At 46.5% G+C, this 21,818-nt stretch overlaps 1 protein-coding gene and 1 long non-coding RNA gene across 2 annotated transcripts; one reads left to right on the forward strand and one right to left on the reverse strand.

The window, feature by feature from the left end:
• Nucleotides 1-11,495: 11,495 nt before the first annotated feature.
• Eral1 (Era like 12S mitochondrial rRNA chaperone 1) lies at nucleotides 11,496-18,531 on the forward strand. The gene is made up of 10 exons (XM_052196080.1): nucleotides 11,496-11,796; nucleotides 13,146-13,273; nucleotides 13,629-13,706; nucleotides 15,542-15,588; nucleotides 15,790-15,851; nucleotides 16,008-16,120; nucleotides 16,205-16,453; nucleotides 17,248-17,397; nucleotides 17,515-17,595; nucleotides 17,702-18,531. The coding sequence occupies exons 1-10, from the start codon at nucleotides 11,514-11,516 to the stop codon at nucleotides 17,822-17,824; spliced, it is 1,314 nt and encodes a 437-aa protein (XP_052052040.1). The 5' UTR covers nucleotides 11,496-11,513; the 3' UTR covers nucleotides 17,825-18,531.
• Nucleotides 18,530-19,253, reverse strand: LOC127694572 (uncharacterized). Its single transcript, XR_007979825.1, has 3 exons — nucleotides 19,207-19,253; nucleotides 18,996-19,075; nucleotides 18,530-18,654 (listed from the first exon to the last, which is right to left on the reverse strand). It is a non-coding gene; the product is annotated as an uncharacterized LOC127694572 (long non-coding RNA).
• Between the last annotated feature and the right edge of the window lie 2,565 nt (nucleotides 19,254-21,818).

Here is a 21,818-nt window from a genome sequence, read left to right on the forward strand (position 1 = left end):
GTGTCTCCAGCCATGGGGTCCTTGCCACATGTGCTTCCTGTGAAGGCCCGTTGGAACCTACATGATAAACAGTATCTCTTCCCACACTTCAACCATTCTGGGTCTCCTAAGAGTGCTACAGTTGAATTAAAGTTCTATATGATAGGGTTGCATATAGACCCAGCTGGCCCTCATATATATTTGAGGGCAATCTTGAACTTCTAATTATTTCTTCAGTGCTAAGAGTAAGGCATACTACTCCTTATACTGGTTGTTGGTGCTGGGTTTGACCACAAAATATCAAGCATACTAGGCAAACACCTCCAATGAGTTCATCTCCCCACTTTTTTCAAGATGGGGTAGGCTCTAGTTGATCTACACCTCACTATGTAGAACAGGCTGGCCTCGAAATTACAGTGATCATCTATGCCTCTGAAGGGACAGATTGTAGCACACTCAGACCTATCTGAATTACTGTTGTTGTTGTTGTTGTTGTTGTTGTTGTTGAGGAGGAGGAGGAGGAGAAGGAGGAGGACAGGGTCTCATTATGTAGCCTTGGCTGGCCTGGAACTGACCATGTAGACCAGGGTGGCCTTGACCTCACTATGTAGACCAGAACAGCATTGACCTCACAATGTAGACCAGGCAGACCTTGAACTCACAGAGATCCTTCTGCTTCTGCCCACCAAGTGCTAGGGCTAAAGGTGTGAGCCACCATGACCAGCCTGAATTTCTTTCTCCCCCATCCCCCAAACAAGGTTTCTCTGTGTAGCCCTGGCTGTCCTGGAACTCACTTTGTAGACCAGGCTGGCCTCGAACTTAGAAATCCACCTGCCTCTGCCTCCCAGAGTGCTGGGATTACATTGTGTGCCACCATCCCAGGCTAGTTTTTTATTTAAAAATAAAAAGATTCTCCGGGTGGTGGTGGCGCATTTCTTTAATCCCAGCATTTGGGAGGCAGAGGCAGGCAGATTTCTGAGTTCGAGGCCAGCCTGGACTACAGAGTGAGTTCCAGGACAGCCAGGGCTACACAGAGAAACCCTGTCTCGGAAAAAAAAATTTTTTAAAAATTAAAAAAAATAAAAAGATTCAAAAAGATTTATTTGTATTTTTTTGTGTTGAGGCCTGCCCCCCTAGTATAGATATAGCCATTTTCTTCCATGTCTGCCAGCTATTTAATAGTATTGCTGTAATAATATACCTGCCAGTCACTGATGCAAAAAAAAAAAAAAATAACTTGACTTAAAGCAAGATTATGCTGACCACATACCCTGTTCTGTTCTGTATGTTATGAAGTTTGTTAATCTTAAGAAATTCTACCACCAGGCGGTGGTGGCACACGTCTGCAATCCCAGCACTCTGGGAGGCAGAGGCAGGTGGATTTCTGAGTTTGAGGCCAGCTTGGTCTATAGAGTGACTTCCAGGACAGCCAGGGATATACAGAGAAACCCTGTCTCCAAAAAACCCAAAAGACCAAAAAAAAAAAAAAAAAAAAAAAAAAAAAAGAAAGAAAAAAAGAAAAGAAATTCCACAACCACGTTTTACTTAGAACCCATCAAATTAAAGGTCAATATGAACTGTTATGTTTAAAATGGCTTGAGTAAGGGCTGACCAGCAGGCAGCACTTCCAGCACCTGAGTATGAGCTCATTGTGGTTTTTTTTTTTTTTTTAAAGTTTTAGTCTTTATAAGATGACATAGAAAACTGTTCAGGGAAGCTGGAGAGATGGCTCAGCGGTTAAGAGCACTGACTGCTATTCCTGAAAATCCTGAGTTCAAACCCCTGCAACCACATTGTGGCTCACAACTATCTGTAATGAGATCTGATGCCTTCTTCTGGGGTGTCTGAAGACAGCTACAGTGTGCTTACATATAATAATAAATAAATCTTTCGGCTGGAGTCAGCAGGGCCAGAAAAAGAAGAAAAAGTGTCTGAAGACAGCTACAATAAATAAATCTTAAAAAAAAAAAAGAGAGAAAGAGAGAAAGAAAACTGGGAAAACTGTTCAGGGTCATAGTCTTACGCCCCAATTCTGAGCTACAGCCCTGATCAGTCTTAGGGTATGTGTTCAAACTTTGTGTGTGTGTGTGTGGATACACACGCATGCACCCACAGAGGCCAGAACTGGAGATCAGATCTCTTAGAGCTGCATGTATAGGTACCTGTGAGCCCTTGGGTGTAGATGCTAGGAACCAAACATTATTTCTCTCCAAGAGAAGCTGTTAGCTACTGAGTCACCTCTCTCTATCCTATTGGACTTTTTTCTTTTTTAATACATATGTATACATTTATTTCTAGACATATACTTTTTGGTGTTTTGGTTGGGGAGGTTGTTTGTTTGTTGAGAAAAAATTCCTCCTTGTAACTTAGGCTGTCCTGGCTCTGTAGAACATGCTGGCCTCAAACTCAAGAGATCAGCTGGCTTTGGTTTTTGGTTGCTAGTACTGAAGGTGTGTATTACTACTGCCTGGCACTTTTGGCTTTCTTATCAAGGATGAATAAATTTTTTTCTGCTAAGCATTCATTCATCATATCTAGTCATAGTCATTTGGAGAATCACCCTTATTCCTTTTTTCAGACCATGTAGCTTGTTTGTTTATTGGCTTTTTTTTTTTTGAAACAGGGTTTCTCTGTGTAGCCCTGGCTGTCCTGGAGCTCACTCTGTAGACCAGGCTGGCCTCAAACTCAGAAATCTGCTTGTCTCTGCCTCCCAGAGTGCTGAGATTACAGGCATGCACCACCACCACCCGGCTGGCTTCTTTTCTTTTTGTTTTTTGGGGGTTTGTTTAAAGATTTATTTGTTTGTTTGTTTGTTTGTTTACTTTATGTATATGGGTGCACTGTAGCTGTACAGATGGTTGTGAGCCACCATGTGGTTGCTGGGATTTGAACTCAGGACCTTCAAAAGAGCAGTCAGTGGCTTAACCACTGAGCCATCTCACCAGCCCTGTTTTGTCTTGTTTTGTATGTTTGTTTGTTTTTGCTTTTCAAAATAAGGTCTCTATGTGTACCTGGAACTCATAGACCAGGCTGGCCTGGGACTCAGAGATCCACCTGCCTCTACCTCCTGAGTGCCGGGATTAAAGAGTATGCCACCACAGCCCTGCTGGATTTTGCTTTTTTCAAACCAGGTCTAACTATGTAATCTAGTCTGATGTAGAAGTTTTAGTCCTCTTGTTTCTGACTTCTGGATTCTGAGACCTATGCCAACACATTCCAGTGGATCATGTGGAGTTTAAATGACGCTACTTCCAGGCCTAGAGAATACAACCTAGAACCAAGTCTATCAGTATTCCTAAGAAGGTCAAGTCAGAGCCCCACATAGCTAGACTAGTGGTGTGGGCCTTTAGTCCCAGCACTCAGGAGGCAGAGGGAGGCTGCTCTCTAAGAGTCAAAGGGCAGCCTGGTATGTAGAGTGAGTTCCAGGACAGCCAGGGCTACACAGAGAAACCCTGTCTCGAAAAACTAAACACAAATAAAATGCTGAGTCATCAGGATCATTTGTTCAAGCATTCAAGGCTTCTCTGGGTTACATATTGAGTTCAAGGCCACTCTGGTTTATATAGGAAGACCCTATCTTACGGAAAGCAAGCAAATGACTCAGGAAGCTAAGACAATGGGATCACAGATTCCACACTACCCTGGGCTACAAAATGAGATCCTGTTTCAAAATAATGATGACAACCACAAGAAGAGTGGTGGGTATTTACTATGAAGCTAGACACATGGCACACAACTGGGAAGAAGAGGCAGGAGGATCATCACAAACTCAAGACCAACTTGAGCTGAAGTTTTCAGGCCAGCCTGGTCTACAAAGTGAGACCCTATCACAGAGCAAATACAGAGTACCTAATCTTCACCACACAGTAGATAGGGCAGTAAGCACTATATACAGACTTAGTCTTTCTAGATTTCAGTGCACATGAGGGGACACACAATAACAGCAGCCAGCATCTGGCCTAAAATGTATGACTGGTCCTCCTACCTCTGCCTCCTGAGCGCGGGAATTCCAGGAATGCACCAGCACTCAGGCTGTGCCAGTTCTCTTAATCATAATAACTTTGCAAAGGTGCTATCATTATCCTCATCTAATAGAGGAGAAAACTAAAGTTAAGAGATATTTCTTACTCAGGGTCATACAATAGAAAATGGAGCCTGAAGTGGCAGAAATAGTCACATTTCAAGGTCATCCTTAGCTACATAGCAAGTTCAAGGCCATTATAAGCTATTTGGATAAATAAATAGCAATAAACAAGCTAAAAATTAAACCTAGGATTTCTGGCTTTATTCATTTTTTACATTTTTTTAAAGATTTATTTATTATATGTGCATATACCATAGCTATCTTCAGACACACCAGAAGAGGGTGTCAGGTCTCATTACAGATGGTTGTGAGCCACCATGTGGTTGCTGGGATTTGAACTCAGGACCTCCGGAAGAGCAGTCAGTGCTCTTAACCTCTGAGCCATCTCTCCAGCTCCCCATTTTTTACATTTTTAAAATTCACTCTACATCCTGATCTCAGCCCTGCTCCCTCCTCTCTTCCCAGTCCCAACCTTATAAATCCCTGCCCCACTGTTTCCTCTTCTTCTCCTCAGAGAAGGGGAATCTCCCCTTGGGTACCACTCCACCATGGGATATCTAGACCCAGCAGGACTAGGCACATCCTCTCCACTAAGGCCCAACCAGGCAGTCCAGTTAGAGAAGAGGATCCAGTGGCAGGGGACAGAGCCTGAGACAGAACCCACGCCACTTGTTAGGGGACCCACATGAAGACCAAGCTGCACATCTGCTGCAGATTTGTAGAGGGTCTGGGTCCAGCCCCTGTATGCTCCCTGATTGGTAGCCCAGTCTCCGTGAGCCCCCATGGGCTCAGGTTAGTTGACATATAGTCTTTTTGGGGTGTCCTTGACCCCTCCGGCTCGCTCAGTCCTATCCTCCACTCTTCCACAAGGCTCCCCCAACTGCTGATGTTTGGCTGTTGGTCTCTGCCCCCGCCTCCCTTCACTGCTGGAAGAAGCCTCTCAGGAGACAGTTATGCCAGGCTCCTGTCTGCAAGCACAGCAGAGTATCATTAATAGTGTCAGCGGTTGGCTCTCTCCCATGGGATGGATCTCAAATTGGGCAGTCATGGGTTGGATGTTCCCTCAATCTTTACTCCATCTTTATCCCTGCACATCTTGTGGGCAAATTTTGGGTTGAAAGTTTTCTGAGTGGAACAATTTCTGGCTTTATAATTAGTAGACAGGTTAAACAAAATATAAGGGACATACATATTTAAACCTTTTGTTTTTACTTTTTTTACTTTTATTTATGTACTGGTGTTTTAGATACAGGGTTTTTTTGTTTATTTGTTTGGTTGGTTGGTTGGTAGGTTGGTTGGCTTTTCGAGACAGGGTTTCACTGTGTAGCCCTGGCTGTCCTGGAACTCACTCTGTAGACCAGGCTGGCCTCAAACTCAGAAATCTGCCTTCCTCTGCCTCCCAAGTACTGGGATTTTTTTTTGTTTTTGTTTTTTTGTTTGTTTGTTTGTTTTGGTTTGGTTTTTGGTTTTTCAAGACAGGGTTTCTCTGTGTAGTCCTGGCTGTCCTGGAACTCACTCTGTAGACCAGGCTGGCCTCAACTCAGAAATTCGCCTGCCTCTACCTCCCAAGTGCTGGGTTTAATGGCGTGCGCCACCACTGCCTGGCTAGGGTTTTATATATTGGTTTTTAGAGACAGAGTTTCTCTGGGTAGCTCTGGCTGTCCCGGAACTCATTTCATAGAACAGGATGGAGGATGGTCTTAAACTCAGATATTCACCTGCTGTTGCCTCCTGAGTCTTGGGATTAAAGGCATGTACCACTTCACCCCGGCTTCAAATGTTTTCTGGAAAAAAAAAAAGATTAAATGCCTAAGAATGTAATCTGTTGGTAAACCATTTACCTAGCCTGCATGAAGTCCTGGGTTCTATTTCCAGCACCAAATAAAACAGACATGATAGTGTGTGACTATATTTCCAGTATTTAGAAATAGAAGCTAGAGCCGGGCAGTGGTGGCACATGCCTTTAATCCCAGCACTTGGGAGGCAGAGGCAGGTGGATTTCTGAGTTCGAGGCCAGCCTGGTCTACAGAGTGAGTTCCAAGATTGCCAGGACTATACAGAGAAACCCTGTCTCAAAAAAAAAAAAAATAGAAGCTAGGGCTGGAGAGATGGCTCACTGGTTAAGAGCACTGACTGCTCTTCCAGAGGTCCTGAGTTCAATTCCCAGCAACCACACGGTGGCTCACCACCATCTGTAATGGGATCTGATGTCCTCTTCTGGTGTGACTGAAGAGCTATAGTGTATTCATATACATAAAATAAATCTTTTTTTAAAATATTTATTTATTTATTATATGTAAGTACACTATAGCTGTCTTCAGACACCAGAATAGGGTGTCAGATCTCTTTACGGATGGTTGTGAGCCACCATGTGGATGCTGGGATTTGAACTCATGACCTTTGGAAGAGCAGTCGGTGCTCTTACCCGCTGAGCCATCTCTCCAGCCCCCATAAAATAAATCTTAAAAGAAAAAAAAAAGAAAAGCTAGATTAGTAGCATCTTTGAGTACCTGAGATCCTGTCTCAAAAATAATAGCTGGGGTTGATGGACTATGCCTTTAATCACAGTGTATATGGGGGTGTGTGGTGGGGGTTGGGGATAAGAACATAGAATATAGCTCAGTATATAGCTCAGTAAATGGGCATTTGGCTAGCATCCAGGAGATCCTAGGTTCAATTCCATCCATCACTGTAAATGAACACAGAAACCTTTGAGCTCAGTCATATACCTATAATCCCAGCACTCAGTAAAGACAGAAGGAGCAGGAATTGAAGCCAGTCTCTACCTATTTAGCTTCACATAAAATTACAAGCCAGCATGGGCCACAGGACACCATCTCAAATACATAAGTCAGTGTGACACTTGAAAGGTCAGGAAGGAGGAAAACCAGATAAGGGAATGAGGGACTGAAGACACTGCACAACTTTATTGGGGGAATGAACAGGCAGACCGGAGGATCTCCGTAAGAATCAGAGCCCGAGCTACCTCACACTTACAAACTGAGGTAGTTCTGAGGCTGAAAGGGAGTGAGTGGGAAAGAGGTTTCCTCTTATGGCTTCAGTTAGTCATTGTTAGGGGTAACCAATGAGTAGGGTATTTGTTGACACAAGGAAGGTCTCACCAGGAAGCTTTGGCTGATATAGAACTAGCTATGTAGACAAGGCTGGCCTTGAAACTCATAGAGAGAGATCCACCAGCCTCATATTAAAGGCCTGTAGCACATTGCCTGGCTCAGTGAGAAGTCAGTCAAAGAATATTAGTTCATCAATAAATATCTTTCCTAGCCAGATGTGGTGACGTATGCCTTTAGTCACAGGGGTAGGCAGAGGACAGACAGCTTGGTTTACAGAGTGAGTTTTAGGACAGACAGAGCTACACAGAGATACTCTGTCTCAAAAAAAAATCACAAATAAATAAATATAAAAAATCTAGCAAGACAAGTTATTTTACTTCTAGAAACCAAATATTATAGTTCCTAGAGGTGCTATATGAAATGGCCAGTCTCTTGCAGTGGCATATGTCTCTAATTCCAATACTTGGAAATAGAGACAGGAAGGTCTCTGCAAGTTAAAGGCTAGTACTGAGTGAGTTAACCCAGACCCAATAGGACATGTATGGTATGTACTCACTTATAAGTGGATATTAGCCATAAAGTACGGGATACCCACACAATCCACAGAAGCAAAAAGGCTAAATAAAAAGGAGGCCCAAGCTACGCAGTGGTGGCGCAGCCTTTAATCCCAGCACTAGGGAGGCAGAGGCAAGAGGATTTCTGAGTTCAAGGCCAGCCTGGTCTACAGAGTGAGTTCCAGGACAGCAAGGGCTACACAAAGAAACCCTGTCTTGAAAAAAAAAATTTTTAAAAAAAGGAAGAAATCAAAAAAGGAGGCCCAAACAAGGATGCTGAATCTCACTCAGAAAGGGGAAATAAAGTAGTCATCAAGGTGGAGGGAGGAGGGTACTGGGGAGAAGAGGGAAGGGGAAAGGGAAGGATGGAGATCAGTTGTGGGGAGTGGGGGTGAGAGAGGGGTGGAGAATGAAAGGAAATCAGCATCTGGTGGGGTTGGGGGCTGGGAGATGATATCTGTAGGACCTGGGATGGGGGAGACTCCAGGGAGTCTGAGAGGAAGTCCAGCTGAGACTTCTAGCAGTTGGAGGGAGATAAGGAGGCTGAAGTGACCACTTCCTGTAGCCAGGCAGGAATCCCAGTGGAGTGATAAGGATACCAACTCACCCACAAAACCTCTGACCCAAAATTGACAAAGATGGAGTCAAGACTGAAGGACTACTAAAGACCAGTCCAAATTAAGACCCTTCTCATGGGCAAGAATCAATCCCGGACACTAACTGATGATACCTTGTTATGCTTACAGACAGAAGCCTCGCATTACTGTCCTCTGAGAGGCTCGCCCAGGAGCTGACAGGAAACAGATGCAGAGACCCACAGCCAAACATTTGCTGGAGCTCAGAAAGTCTTGGGGGAATAACTGGGGGAAGAATTGAGGGACCCGGAGGGGACAGGGACTACACAGAAGACCAACAGAGTCAACTAACCTGGCCCCTGGATGTGCAGCTTGGTTTTCAGTTGGGCTCCCCTAACAACTGGAGCAGGGGCTGTCCTGGACTTGGCTGCCTCCCTGTGGATCTTGTTCCCCTAACTGGGCTGCCTTGTCTGAGCTCAGTGAGAGGATTGCCCAGTCCTGAAGTGACATGATGTGGGTAGGTTGGTATTCATGGGAGAGGGGCTCGCTCCCCTTCTCAGAGGAGAAGGGAAGGGGTTGGGTGGGCTGTTTAGGGTGGACTGGGAGAAGGGCTGTAATCGGGATATAAACTGAATAAATAAATAATAGATGAATAAACAAAGGAGAAAAAGTGAGTCCCAAGTCAGTCTGGGCTCTATGACAAGACCTTATCTGAGAAAAGAAAGTTGGAGAGAAAAAAAGGAAAAAAATTATTTCGAGACGTAACTCAGTGGGAAGAATTTTCCTACTATTAGAGAAATGCTGTGTTGAGTCACCAGTAGTGCAAAAAATAACAAGCCACAGGCCGAATAAATAGTTTAGTTCTTAAAAGCATGTGTTTCTCTTTCAAAAGGAACCAAGTTCAATTCCCAATTCCCAGAGCACCCACATTGGTCAGCTTATGGTTTCTCTGTGTAGCTCTGGCTGTCCTGGAACTCACTCTGTAGACCAGGCTTCCCTCAAACTCAGAAATCCGCCTGCCTCTGCCTCCTGAGTGCTGGGATTAAAGGTGTGTGCCACCACTGACCGGCTTAAACATTTCTTCTGTCTGTTTATCTGTCTCTCTGTCTCTCTCTGTCTCTCTCTCTCTGTATGTGTGTGTGTGTGTGTGTGTGTGTGTGTGTGTGTGATGTGAGATGAAGTGTAAGGACAACTTTTCACGAGCCAATTCTCTGTGCCTTGATAGTAGGTTCTACGGTTGGAATTCAGGCCACCAAGCCTGAACAACAACTGCTCTCACCAGTTTATCCATGTTCCCTGACATTTTATTATATTCTGTTTTATTTATTTACAAACGTGGTCTTACCATGTATCCCCCATGTATCCCCGGCTTGCCTAGGATTGACTAGGTAGATCAAGTTGACTTCCAATTTACAGAGATCACCCTCCTTCCACATCCCCCCAAGTCCTGGGATTAAAGACATCTAATCTGCAGGTTCCCACCCCCTTGCCCCTCCTTTTTTATGTTTTTTTCCCCCCAAGATGGGGTTTATCTGTACAACCCTGGCTGTCCTGGAATTCATTCTGTAGACTAGGCTCGCCTGCCTCAAACACAGAATCCAGCCTGCCTCTGCCTCCCAAGTGCTGGGATTAAAGGTGTGCACCACCACTGCCTGGTGCCGCCCCTGCCCCGTCCCCCCAGCCCTCCTCCCCCCCACCCTTTTTTAAGACAAGTGTTCATCCCAGGTTGGTCCTGAACATCCTCATTCTTTTGCCTTCAGCTTCCAAATGTTGGGGTTACAAGAATGCTCCACCACATATAGCAACCTTCTTTGTTCGTTTTGTTATTTCTGTTCATTTTCCTCCAGTAAGATTTTGTCGGCTGGGCGGTGGTGGCGCACGCCTGTAATGCCAGCACTCTGGGAGGCAGAGGCAGGTGGATTTCTGAGTTCGAGGCCAGCCTGGTCTACAGAGTGAGTTCCAGGACAGCCAGGGCTACACAGAGAAACCCTGTCTTAACAAAACCAAAACCAAAAAAAAAAAAAAAAAGATTTTGTCTCAGAGAATAGATAGGAGCTGATATTTAGGGAGGTAAATACAGTCTGCTGCCCAACAGGAATGTTTACCACAGAACCATTCTTTAACTGAGGCTTCAACCTGTGCTGGCTAGTTTTATGTTAACTTGACATAGCTGGTGTCATCTCAGAGGAGGGAATTCAATTGAGAAATTGCCTCCATAAGATTGGGCTGTAGGCATTTTCTTAATTAGTTATTGATGTGGGAGGAGCCAGGCATTGTGAGTGGTGCCACCCCTAGGCTGGTGTTCCTAGATGCTATAAGAAAGCAGGCTGAGCCGGGCAGTGGTGGTGCACGCCTGTAATCCCAGCACTCTGGGAGGCAGAGGCAGGCATATTTCTGAGTTAGAGGCCAGCCTGGTCTACAGAGTGAGTTCCAGGACAGCCAGGGCTATACTGAGAAACCCTGTCTTGAAACAAAACAAAACAAGACAAAACAAAACAAATCCACCACCACCACCCCCAAAAAAAAGAAAGAAAGAAAGCAGGCTGAATAAGCCATGAGGAGCAAGCCAGTAAGCAGCAGCCCTCCATGATTCTGCATCAGCTCCTGTGTCCAGATTTCTGGTTTGAACCCCTTTCTTGGCTCCCCTCAGTGGATTGTGAGTCAGGATATATAAACCGAATAAAACCCTTTCTTCCCCAAGTAGCTTTTGGTTATGGTATTTCATCACAACTATAGTAACCCTAACTTAGACTGCCACGCCCAGCTAAAACACAGCTGAAGAAAAAATAAGAAAGGATCCTGCAGGGTTGAGGGAAGAAAGCACTTTAAAAAAAAAAGAAAAGAAAAAAAAATCTAGTGAAATGCAGCCTAGAGCCCTTTCCCATGCCCACGCCTACTCCTAGCACTAAGAGAGTTTCTCCTCTTGAGGCGCTAAAAGGAGTTTCTGCGGCTTGTCTTCTGGAAGAATGTCATTAGGAAGACATGGTTAAAAAGCTCGTTTACACAACTTTGGCAGGAGAAATGGTGTGTTTGGGAGTCCAAGACGACTGTTATGCTTACACATTAAATACAGCACAATTTTGCCTTTCCTTCGCCTCTGAATATCGTCGTTACCTACGCCTCCGTGGGTATCCCGTGTGCCTCAGTTCTGTTTGGGCCGATCTAGCTTTCTCCCACTCGTTGGTCTATGGCTTCTTGGTCCAATCGTGTCGCGCTTCTGATCGGTACCAGGGTGCATTGCGGCAAAATGGCTGCCCCCGGGCGGAACTGCACTGGGCTAGTTCGGGCTTTGCTAGGGGCCTGGCGGGTGGGTTCGCTTGCAGGGAGGGAAAGGGTTGCTACGCTCGGCTGTCTTCTAGGTAGCCAGGTGAGGTGCGTGTCCTGTGTCGTGGGCGCCACTTTCTCTGGTCCCCTCCTGGCTCCAGCCTCTAGTCGTTATGGTCAGGACTCCGCCTTGGACCATATCCTTGGATTCCCTCAGCCTGACAGTTCGTTGGTTCCGAGCGTCCCCGCGGTGTCGGTGCACAGAGGTAAAGGGTCCAGCTATATTAGTTATAGGTATTCTCTTCTATGACAGGTTTTGATGTGTAGCCCAAACTGGCTTAGAACTCGAATCTTCCCTCTGCAGCCTTTTAAGTTTTGGGATTACAGGTGTTGGCCATGACCGGCCTCTGATGGTTTTAGCAGTAGAAATCATGTATCTTAAGTTAAATTCCTATGCCTTTGGGAATATCAGTTTAACCTCTCATTTAATAAAAAATAAATCTGAGCCCAGCGAGAGGCGACTGGTGAAGGCTGTTAAAGAGTTTGAAAACGAGGGTCTGTGAAATAGCAGACAAAGACTCTTGTTGCTTAACAACCTGAGTTCAGTCATTGGGACCCATATGGTGGAAATCGAGAACCAGAAAGTTTTGCTATGACTTCCATAAGCTTCCCCTGACACACAAATAAATAAATATAACAACAACAACATAAAGAGTTTTAGGAATGTGAAGAACCTAACACTTATGTTGGTCATAATCAGTAATGCTCACCAAAGACATTAGTTAAGGCAAAGTTGTCTCCCTCTGCCCTCATATAGCAAGCAGTGTAAGATCCAATAAATGGATCTTGAGTCCTATCTACTTGTTTCAATCGTAAATTAAGTAGGCCTTATGGTGCATGCCTGTAGTGCATACACTGAGGAGGTGGAAGCCAGACGGTTTCCAGCTCCAGAAAAACTTCAACTCTTGACTGTGGTACCCTATGCTGCTATGAAGGTTCTGCAAAATGTTTCAGTCTCTCTGTATGATACTGTATTGCAATTAACAGTGCCTGGTCTCCTACCAGACTAGAGTCCATGCTACTTGAGAAAGTGCTATTTTCTTTCAAGGTGACATTGAGACAGTTTCATTCTAGACCAGGATAACCTGGAGCTCACTATCCCCAACCTCCTGCATGTTGGGATTTCAAATTCGAGGCGCCACATCTATTTTATAAAATGCTGTTTCTCCGGTATAATTTAAGTGTGGTGATTTTGCTTTTTGAGGCTGCTTCTAGTTATGTAGCCCAGGCTGGCCTTGCTCTCAAAGGCAATCCTCTCTTGTTTAAACCTCTTAAGGGCTTTGATTACAAATGTATCACCAGCCCCAGCCTGTGTTGAACATTTTTTTTCTATACAGTTGTCATTGTGAAAAAGAAGTTATTCATAGATAGTTAATGTGATACCACATTACATGAAAACACTAAGAGACTTAGAGAGGTTACATACCTGATGAAATGAGGTAAAGTCAAATGCCAAACTAGTCTTGACGTTAAGAGCGGGTGGCTTCTGCCTGGTGTGCTCATCTTTCATGCTGATGACCCCCTAGTCATCACTCCTGTTCTCATCCTAACACAGATGAGCAGAATCTGCTCTTGGTCCATACTCCTGACATGCCTGAGAATCCACGGGTCCTCCGAGTGGTCCTCCTGGGAGCCCCAAATGCAGGGAAGTCAACACTTTCCAATCAGCTGCTGGGCCGTAAAGTATGCCACAGATAATCTCATTCCAATCTCTACACCTCCCTTTTTACACATTATTTTCTGTCCATGGGTGTTTTGCCTGCAAGTATGTGTACTGCTTGTGTGCCTGGTACACATAGGAGCCAGAAAAAGGTGTTGGGTCCTCTGAAACTGGAGTGACAGTCAGTTGTGAGCCACCACTTAGGAGCTGGGAATTGAACCTAGGTCCTCTGGAAGAGGAAGTAATTCTGTTTCCGTTAGACTCTCTCCAGGCCCTCTGTACCCATCTTTATCTTTTTTCCACTCACTTCTTGCTTTTCTTTTGTGGGTGGCCTGGGAGAGATCTGGGATCTCACTGGAACCTCTTTCTTCCTGGAAGGTGTTTCCTGTCTCAAAGAAAGTGCACACCACTCGATGTCAAGCTCTGGGGGTCATCACAGAGAAGGAGACCCAGGTGGTAGGTACTCACAGAAGTGCTGCAGAAGACAGTGAAACCAAGCAATTAGCCTTTAAAAAAAATGCCTGGTAGTGGTGTGGCCCATGCTTTTAATCCCAGTTCTTGGGAGGCAGAGGAGGGAGAGGAGGCAGATCCTCTGTGATATCTCTGGTCTACAAAGTGTATTCCAGGACCAGGATCGCTAGGGCTGTTACACAGAGAAACCCAGTCTTAAAACAAAACAAACAAACAAACAAACAAAAACAAACAAAAACCCCAAACCTCCCAACCAACCAATCAAATAAATAAATAAAAATAAGTGATAATTCAGTTCCATACTGGTGGTGGTGGCTCAGTCCTTTAATCCCAACACTCAGAAGGCAGAGGCAAGCCAATCTCTGAGTTCAAGGCCAGCCTGGTCTACAGAGTGAGCTCCAGGACAGCCAGAGTACACAGAGGAACTCTGTCTTCAAACAAACAAACATAAGACCCAGTCTCAAAAGAATAAAAAAGAAACAATGCAGAGATTCAATTCTGAGGATTCCCTTAAGGCTCCAGGTAGTTCTCCCTCTGCCTTCCCCTTTGCCCTCTATTCCGAAGTTATTTGTGTGTGCTCATGTGCCGTAGTGCTCGTCTGGAGGTCAGAGGTTAACTTACAGGATTCACTTGTCTTTTTTCACCCGGTGTGGGTCCTGGCACCAAACTCAGGTTGTCAGGCTTGGCAGCATGCACCTTCACCAACCAAGCCATCCCGTTCTTTGTATTTGAGACAGTCTTGCGGAACCAGGTTGGCTTCCCTTCCGTGTATAACCATAGACAACCTTGGATTGATGATCTTCCTGCCTATTCCCATCTTTCAGGTGCTCAGGTACAAGACATACAGCTCTCAGTATTTTCTTTTCTTTCTTTTTTTTTTTTTTTGGATTTGGTTTTTTTCGAGACAGGGTTTCTCTGTATAGCCCTGGCTGTCCTGGAACTCACTCTGTAGACCAGGCTGGCCTCAAACTCAGAAATCCACCTGCCTCTGCCTCCCAGAGTGCTGGGATTGCAGGTGTGCGCCACCACCACCCAGCAGTATTTTCTTTTTAAACTTTTGGTGATAGGGTCTTACCATGTAGCCCTGACTGAAACTGAACTCAATTTGTAGGCCAATCTTTCCTTAAACTTTAAATGATCTCTTGCCTCTGCCTCCTTAGTCTGGGATTATAAGAATGTGATATCTCACCTGACCAAACAAAGTAATTCAACACTGAACTCTGGTTTTGTGTGTTTTCTTTTGTGTAGTGCTGGGGATCTAAAGAGTGCTACCCAAGCATTCTGCCCTCGAGCAACATCTCCAGCACTGATCTTTTGTTTATTCATAGTTACTCTCTTCCCTTGGGGTCCCATTAGCATTGAAAAAGTACTGAAGGGTAAGAGGTCTAAGATCAGTAACAGTTTGCCCATGAAGGAAAGGCAGAATGCTGACATCAAAGGTTTGAAGGAAAGGCAGAATGCTGATATCAGAGATGGCCTTTCTCTAACTGTGTGTGCTAGTGCACGTCTTTAATTACTGCACTTGGGAGGCAGAGGCAGGTGGACCTCTTGAGTTCAAGTCTAGCCTGTTACACATAGAGAATTCCAAAACAGTCAGGACTACAAGTGAGACCTTGGCAAAGTAAAAAAGTAAAAAAATAAAAAGCCTCTTGTGACTCTGCAAATCTTGTTGAAATCCTTGAATACTTACCTAATATGAATAAAGCCATGGATTGAATCCTAGGACCTAAAGTGTGAAGTGTGTGTGCCCTTTTTCTCCACTAGTCCATTAAAAAATCTTTTCTTTTTGGGGGGTGGTGTGGGTATCTTTCTGATTCTAGATTCTGCTTGACACACCTGGCATCATCAGTCCTGTTAAACAGAAGAGGTATTAGCTGTGGGAACAGATATTTGTGTGTGTGTTGAGGTGGGGGAGGGTGGTGATAAAAAAAAAAAGAGAAAGAGAAAAGGGGGAGGGAAGGGGGAGGGAATATTTGTTCATCGAAGCTGGAAGTGTTCCCTGTTATCTGCCAGTCCTCATAAGAACTGATGAGTCATAAACCTTCCTGACGAGACATTTGTTCTTCAGGCACCATCTGGAGCGCTCTTTGCTGGAAGATCCATGGACAAGCATGGAATCTGCTGATCTTGGTTAGACTTAAACTAAAGATCTGGAGCCCTATTAACAGGGCCTTTCATTCCTGGGAGTTTGGGAGCTGAGGTCTGGCAGGGACCCATGGCCAGGAACTTGTTATGAGTCAGGAGGAAGGTTATAGATATTCTTTTGTCTGTCCTGCCACCTTCTAGTCGTAGTTCTTGTGGATGTGTCAGACAAGTGGACCAGGAGCCGGCTAAGCCCCCAGGTGCTGCAGTGCTTGACCAAGTTCTCCCAGGTCCCTAGCATCCTCGTCTTAAACAAGGTGAGGACTGCCCGCGTGAGAGGGAGTTTTCCTTCCAGGGTCCCATCGCTCTCACCATGTGCCTTGTTCATCCCACGTGTCCAGGTAGATTGCCTGAAGCAGAAGTCAGTTCTCCTGGAGCTGACAGCAGCCCTCACTGAAGGTGTAGTCAATGGCAAGAAGCTTAATATCAAGCAGGCCTTGCGCTCAGGCTCCGGCACCCACTGCCCTGGCCCTGAAACTAAGGACCCAAATGCACGCTCAGTGAGAAACCCTCAGAGAACTGGCTGGCCCTACTTCCAGGAGATCTTCATGTTATCGGCACTAAACAACAAAGATGTGAACACACTGAAGGTCAGTTAGCCCTGCCCATAATCTACCGCTTCTAGGCCTCATCCAGACCAGCCTGATAAGCCACCAAGATCCTGTCTTCTAAAAGACAAAAAAGTCTGGCTGTGGTAATTTGTTTGTAATCCCAGCACTTGAAAGGTCAAGGCAAGAAAATCTGGATTTCAAGGTCATTTTCAACCACATAGTGAATTCAAGAAGAGCTTCAGTTACAATGAGACCCTGTCTCAGGAAACTGAAATAACCAGGTGCGGTGGCACACTGCTGTTGTCCTAGCACTCAGGAGGCAGAGGTAGAAGGATTACTCAGTTTGAGGTCAACCTGGTCTTCATTATGAGTTCTAGGCCAGTCAGGCAACACAGAAGCCAAAAACAAATTTAGGAATGTATCTCAGTTGGTAGAATGCTTGTCTCATGGTGTGTTGGATTCAATATCTTGCCCCACATAAACCAGAAATGGGGGGTGCATACCTGTAATTGTAGCATTTAGGAGGTAGAGACAGGAAGATTGGAAGTTTGTTACCAGTCTGGACAAATTAGGATGTACAAGGCCAGCTTGATCTGCCTGAGATCTCATCTTTAAAAAGGCATTACAGTCAGTTGTGGTAGCTTACCCCAATAGTCCCAGGACTTGTCAGACTAAAGGAGGGTCAAGAATTCACTAGCCTTAGCTACGACGTAGCAATTTTAAGGTCAGCTTGGGCTACATGAGGCCCTGTGATATCACATGAGGCCCTAGAAGTCTACATAAATAAATGTTCTGATGAGAGTTAAGAACCTACTCTTCCTTTGTTCCCACAGCAATACCTTCTGACCCAGGCCCAGCCAGGACCCTGGGAGTTCCACAGTGGAGTCCTCACTAGCCAGACACCTGAAGAGATCTGTGCCAATAAAATCAGAGAGAAGCTCCTAGAGTACCTGCCTGAGGAGGTGCCCTACAATGTGCAGCAGGTGCGGGCAGAGTAAAAGGGCCCAGGGCCTATGTAGCAGGCACGCACCTGGAACAGTTGGGTACCAAGAGATACAGAGATGAGCCTGCCTGACTAGTCATGATGTCTCCTTCTACAGAAGACAGTGATATGGGAGGAAGGACCAAGTGGGGAGCTAGTGATCCAACAGAACCTTCTGGTGTCCAAAGAGTCTCATGTGGTAAGTGAGGGGCGCTCAGAGAAGCGCAGCAGTGTTAACCAGGGCCTTGTCCCCATGTGAGCAGCCTGAGAGCAGAACCATGTGCCTCTCCTCTCACCACTTGCAGCGGATCCTGATTGGTCAGAAGGGCCTCTTGATCTCCCAGATTGCACAGGAAGTGGGCCGAGACCTCATGGACATTTTCCTCTGTGACGTTCTCATCCGCCTCTCTGTGAAACTCCTCAAATGACCATCCTCTGTCACTTCTCCCAACGGATTCCTGCTCAAGCTTCTGGCAGAGTCACTGACTAGAACTACCCTGTCACAGGGGTCTACAGGACTGGGAAGGGCCATGGACACTGACTAGCTGCTAGCCAGCCTGGCACTGCCGTGTCTCCATTGGAGGAGAGAAGCTCCCTTAGCTCAGTTCTCAGGTAGTTCCTCTGCCTAGGGTCTCAGTTATCTGGGCATATGCTAAACCACATCCTAGAGCTCCATGGTTCTAAGTCACATCCCGCCTCTGCTAGCATTGGAACCAAACTCTTGCTCTGAGTTTCCAGTTGTTGGTAGGAACACAAATTTTTTCTTCTCCCCCAAGTTCCTCACCTTGAAGTTCCATAAGGACCTGTGTTTCCTTTTTTGATATTTCAAGACAGGGTGTTTTGTTGTATCCCTGGCTGTCCTCTCTCTCTATAGACCAGGCTGGCCTTGAGCTCATAGAGATCCACCTGTCCTTTCCTGAGTTCTGGAATTAAGGCTGTGTGCCACGTCTGCCTGGCCTTTTTTTTTTTTTTTTTTTTTTTTTTTTTTTTTAAAGACTGGGTTCTCACCCCACAGCTCTGGCTAGCTGGCTGTCCCTACATAGATCAGGCTAGCTTTAAACTCAGAAGTCCAGAGATCCTCCCACCCATCCTCCCACCCAGCCTTGGATGCTAATAAAGTTAAATGACAAGTGTTCTTATTCTTATCTTTTATTTCTTTGGCACAGTGAAGAAAAAAATATACCAATTTCCCCACCCCCATTCTCTTGTCAGCTTGGGTCTCCTTTTCTTCCAGGAGTCTGCTCCAGGGTCACGAGCTCTTCTTGGCACAGTTTGTAGGAGCAGCAAGAGAACCGTTACCATTACTAAACTCAGTAATGGTAACGGTTTCCTCGCCACTCCCAAGTGCCACAGCTGCCAGTAGGCTTGGTAAGCCAAGCAGTGAGCCCATGCACTCCCGCATCTCTGCTGCAAACCAGGCAGGCTCTAGAGTTGGGGTACCCAGACTAGTACATCATCTATACTGTAGTGTCTCATCACAAACTTACAGTATATGATGATATCCCAGCCGAGGCCCTGGAGGAGGGGGTGAGCAGCAGGCTTGGAGAGAGCCAGGGGATTGGCCCAAGGTCAGTCAGGGATGGACACACAAGTCCCTACCTCTGCTCTTCCTCCCAGAGCAGCATTTCCCTGATCCTGTGGTCCAGGATAACCCAGGTGGCTTAAGGAGGAGGGCAACTCTGGTGGAGTAGACAGAGGGAAGTAGGTGGAGTAAGGTCTATTCAGATCCCGGGATCCAGAGTTACAGACAGAAACAAAGTCTTGAGGCAGGAGCTTCCCCCTGGGCAGACCTGTAAGCGGGACTGCTTACCTGGAGCTGGAGCTTCCGTCCAGGGAAGCCTCTGGACTGGGAGAGCCAGTCTGGTCTCTTCCCGCTCATACAAGCAGGCTTTTAACCCTCTGGCCCCTCCCCTGGGTGGGGCACTTTTCCCGGGTTCTAGAAGTCCCTACTTTTTAACTCTTCACCTGCTGGCTCCATGAGACAAGACAAGGCTCCACTCCCTGTTTGTCTTATGCTTAGTTTTTTGTGCTGGGGCTGAAACTTAAAGCCTAATCATGCTAGCCAGGCACCCCGCACTGGGACTACACCTGCACCCTGCCTCCGTTCTTCTAAGTGGGTGACTTTTTTTTTGTTTTTTTGTTTTCGTTTTTTTCAAAACAGGGTTTCTCTGTATAGCCCTGGCTGTCCTGGAACTCACTCTGTAGACCAGGCTGTGCGCCACCACCGCCTGGCATGTGGGTGACTTTGTTAAGGCAAGATCCACCTTCACCTCCTGCCCCATGAAGTGGGTTACCTACCTACCCCACTGGGCTAGGAAAGAGCCCCTCCCCACATCCTTCAGGACTTAGTTGTTGGAGCCTCGCTATAAGGCCCCATTTTGTTGTCGGAGATGGGACATTAGCTGAATCTGTAGAGGACAGGGAGGGTCCTGGCAACTGGATCCAAATAGAATCTCTCGCTGGGCAGTGGTGGCGTGCGCCTATAATCCCAGCACTTGGGAGGCAGAGGCAGGTGGATTTCTGAGTTCAAGACCAGCCTGGTCTACAGAGTGAGTTCCAGAACAGCCAGGGCTACACAGAGAAACCCTGTCTGGGGGGCGGGAAGCAAAACAAATAGAATCTCTCTGGGAGCAGGCTCACTGGGCCCTCAGCCTAACTTTCCATCCTAGGCTTTGACTATGAGCTAGATGGGCAGAGGTAAAGCTTGCCACCTTTGGCAAGGCCCCTGGGTGAGTGGGCCTCTGGGAGGCTGAAGAGCACCTGAGGTGCCGGTCCTTGTGGGAGTCATTTCTTCAGAGCTCAAGACACAGTGAGAGCCTAATACTGTTTGGGTCTCTCCCTGTGGAGAAGCGGAAACTTCTGCTGAGACACTCCCCATGACTGAGCCTCTGCTATTTAGACCCTCTTTCTGGGGGGTGGGGGCAGTGTTCCGCCCCCTTTCTTATCCTAGACAGTCTGGTCTGTTTCCTCCTTTGGGGGTAGGGGACGGTGGGAGGAGAGACCTAACCTTGCAGTTCTGTGGAAGTATCTGTCAGCATTGCTTCACCTCTACCATGCATGAGCTCCCCTCTCCTCTCTAGAACTGTTGTCTGGTCCCTAAGTGTCCCTGCCACAGGGACACCTCTGACTAGTCATTCTTTATTTAATTTTTTAAAGGCGCATCTTATGTAGGTATCCGTGACAGTGCTTTTGTTATTGTTTCTTTGTTTTGTCTTGAGAAAGGGTCTCACTGTATTCCCTGGCTGTCCTGGAACTTAGAGATCTGCCAGCTTCTGCTTCCTGAGTGCTTGGGTTAAAGGTGTGCAATATCATGTGTCCTGAATCTCTGTAAACCAGACTGGCCTTGAACTCACAGAGATCTGCCTGCCTCTGCCTCTGGTTGCTGGGAGCACAGGCATGTGATACACCACCAGCTCAAAGTCCATTTGTAAGTGAGGATGACACTGAACTTCGAGCTTCCTGTGTGTAATTACCGAGTGCCAGGGCTGCAGGCCTTCAGCACTATGCCAGGTTCCGTCAGTGCTGAGAACGGACCCAGAGCCTTATGTCTGCGGGCAAGCGCTGGAACAGCTCCACTGCACCGCAGCCCACGGACCCTCTCTTCACTTTGGATTTGAGTTGCCCAGGCTGACATTGACGCTAACTGTACAGCCCAGGCAGCCCTTGATGTTTCAGTACTCTTGCCTCAAGTCTCCCAAGTAACTGGCATGACAGTCCTTTGCCACCAAGCCGACTTGCATAAAGTGCTTTCACACGGCACAGATGCTAGCCATTGGAGTTCACACAAGCTAATACCTAAGTCTGTTCTGCTCCTACCCACAGAGGACTGCAGGGAAGGCAGGCTTCTGTTAGGCATCTGAAATTCTCTGTCTTTCTATCTCTCTTCCCTCTCCCCTCTTCCCTCTTCCCCCCCCCCCTCTTGCTTGCTTGCTTTCTTGTGCATCTGAGTTCGGCCTAGAATTCCCTGTATAACTTGATCCTGCTTTCATATGCTGAATTAGAGGTAGGAATCTGCCCTCATGCCTGGCTCCCATGAAATATTCTTAGGAACACTTTGGAAGCTGGGCAGTGATGGTGTACGCCTGTAATCCCAGCACCCTGGGAGACAGAGGCAGAGGCAGGCGGATTTCTGAGTTCGAGGCCAGCCTGGTCTACAGACTGTGTTCCAGGACAGCCAGGGCTACACAGAGAAACCCTGTTTGGGTGGTGGTGGTGGGGGAAGTACACTTTGGAAACCCTGAGATTGAGATTGCCTGGGACAGACAGACTCCTGTCACTGCTAAAGAGTGGCAGTCGCAGCTCTGTGACTGAGGACCAGACTCAGCCTTCATTTCCTCAAATGTAAAATGGAGTTCTTGCTGCCCTCCTTCTGTGGTGATGGTGAGGCCGACATACTGCAAATGACTCTTTTGTCCCTCCTTC

The sequence above is a fragment of the Apodemus sylvaticus genome, chromosome 10, assembly GCF_947179515.1.
Source record: "Apodemus sylvaticus chromosome 10, mApoSyl1.1, whole genome shotgun sequence".
Taxonomy (NCBI): domain Eukaryota; kingdom Metazoa; phylum Chordata; class Mammalia; order Rodentia; family Muridae; genus Apodemus; species Apodemus sylvaticus.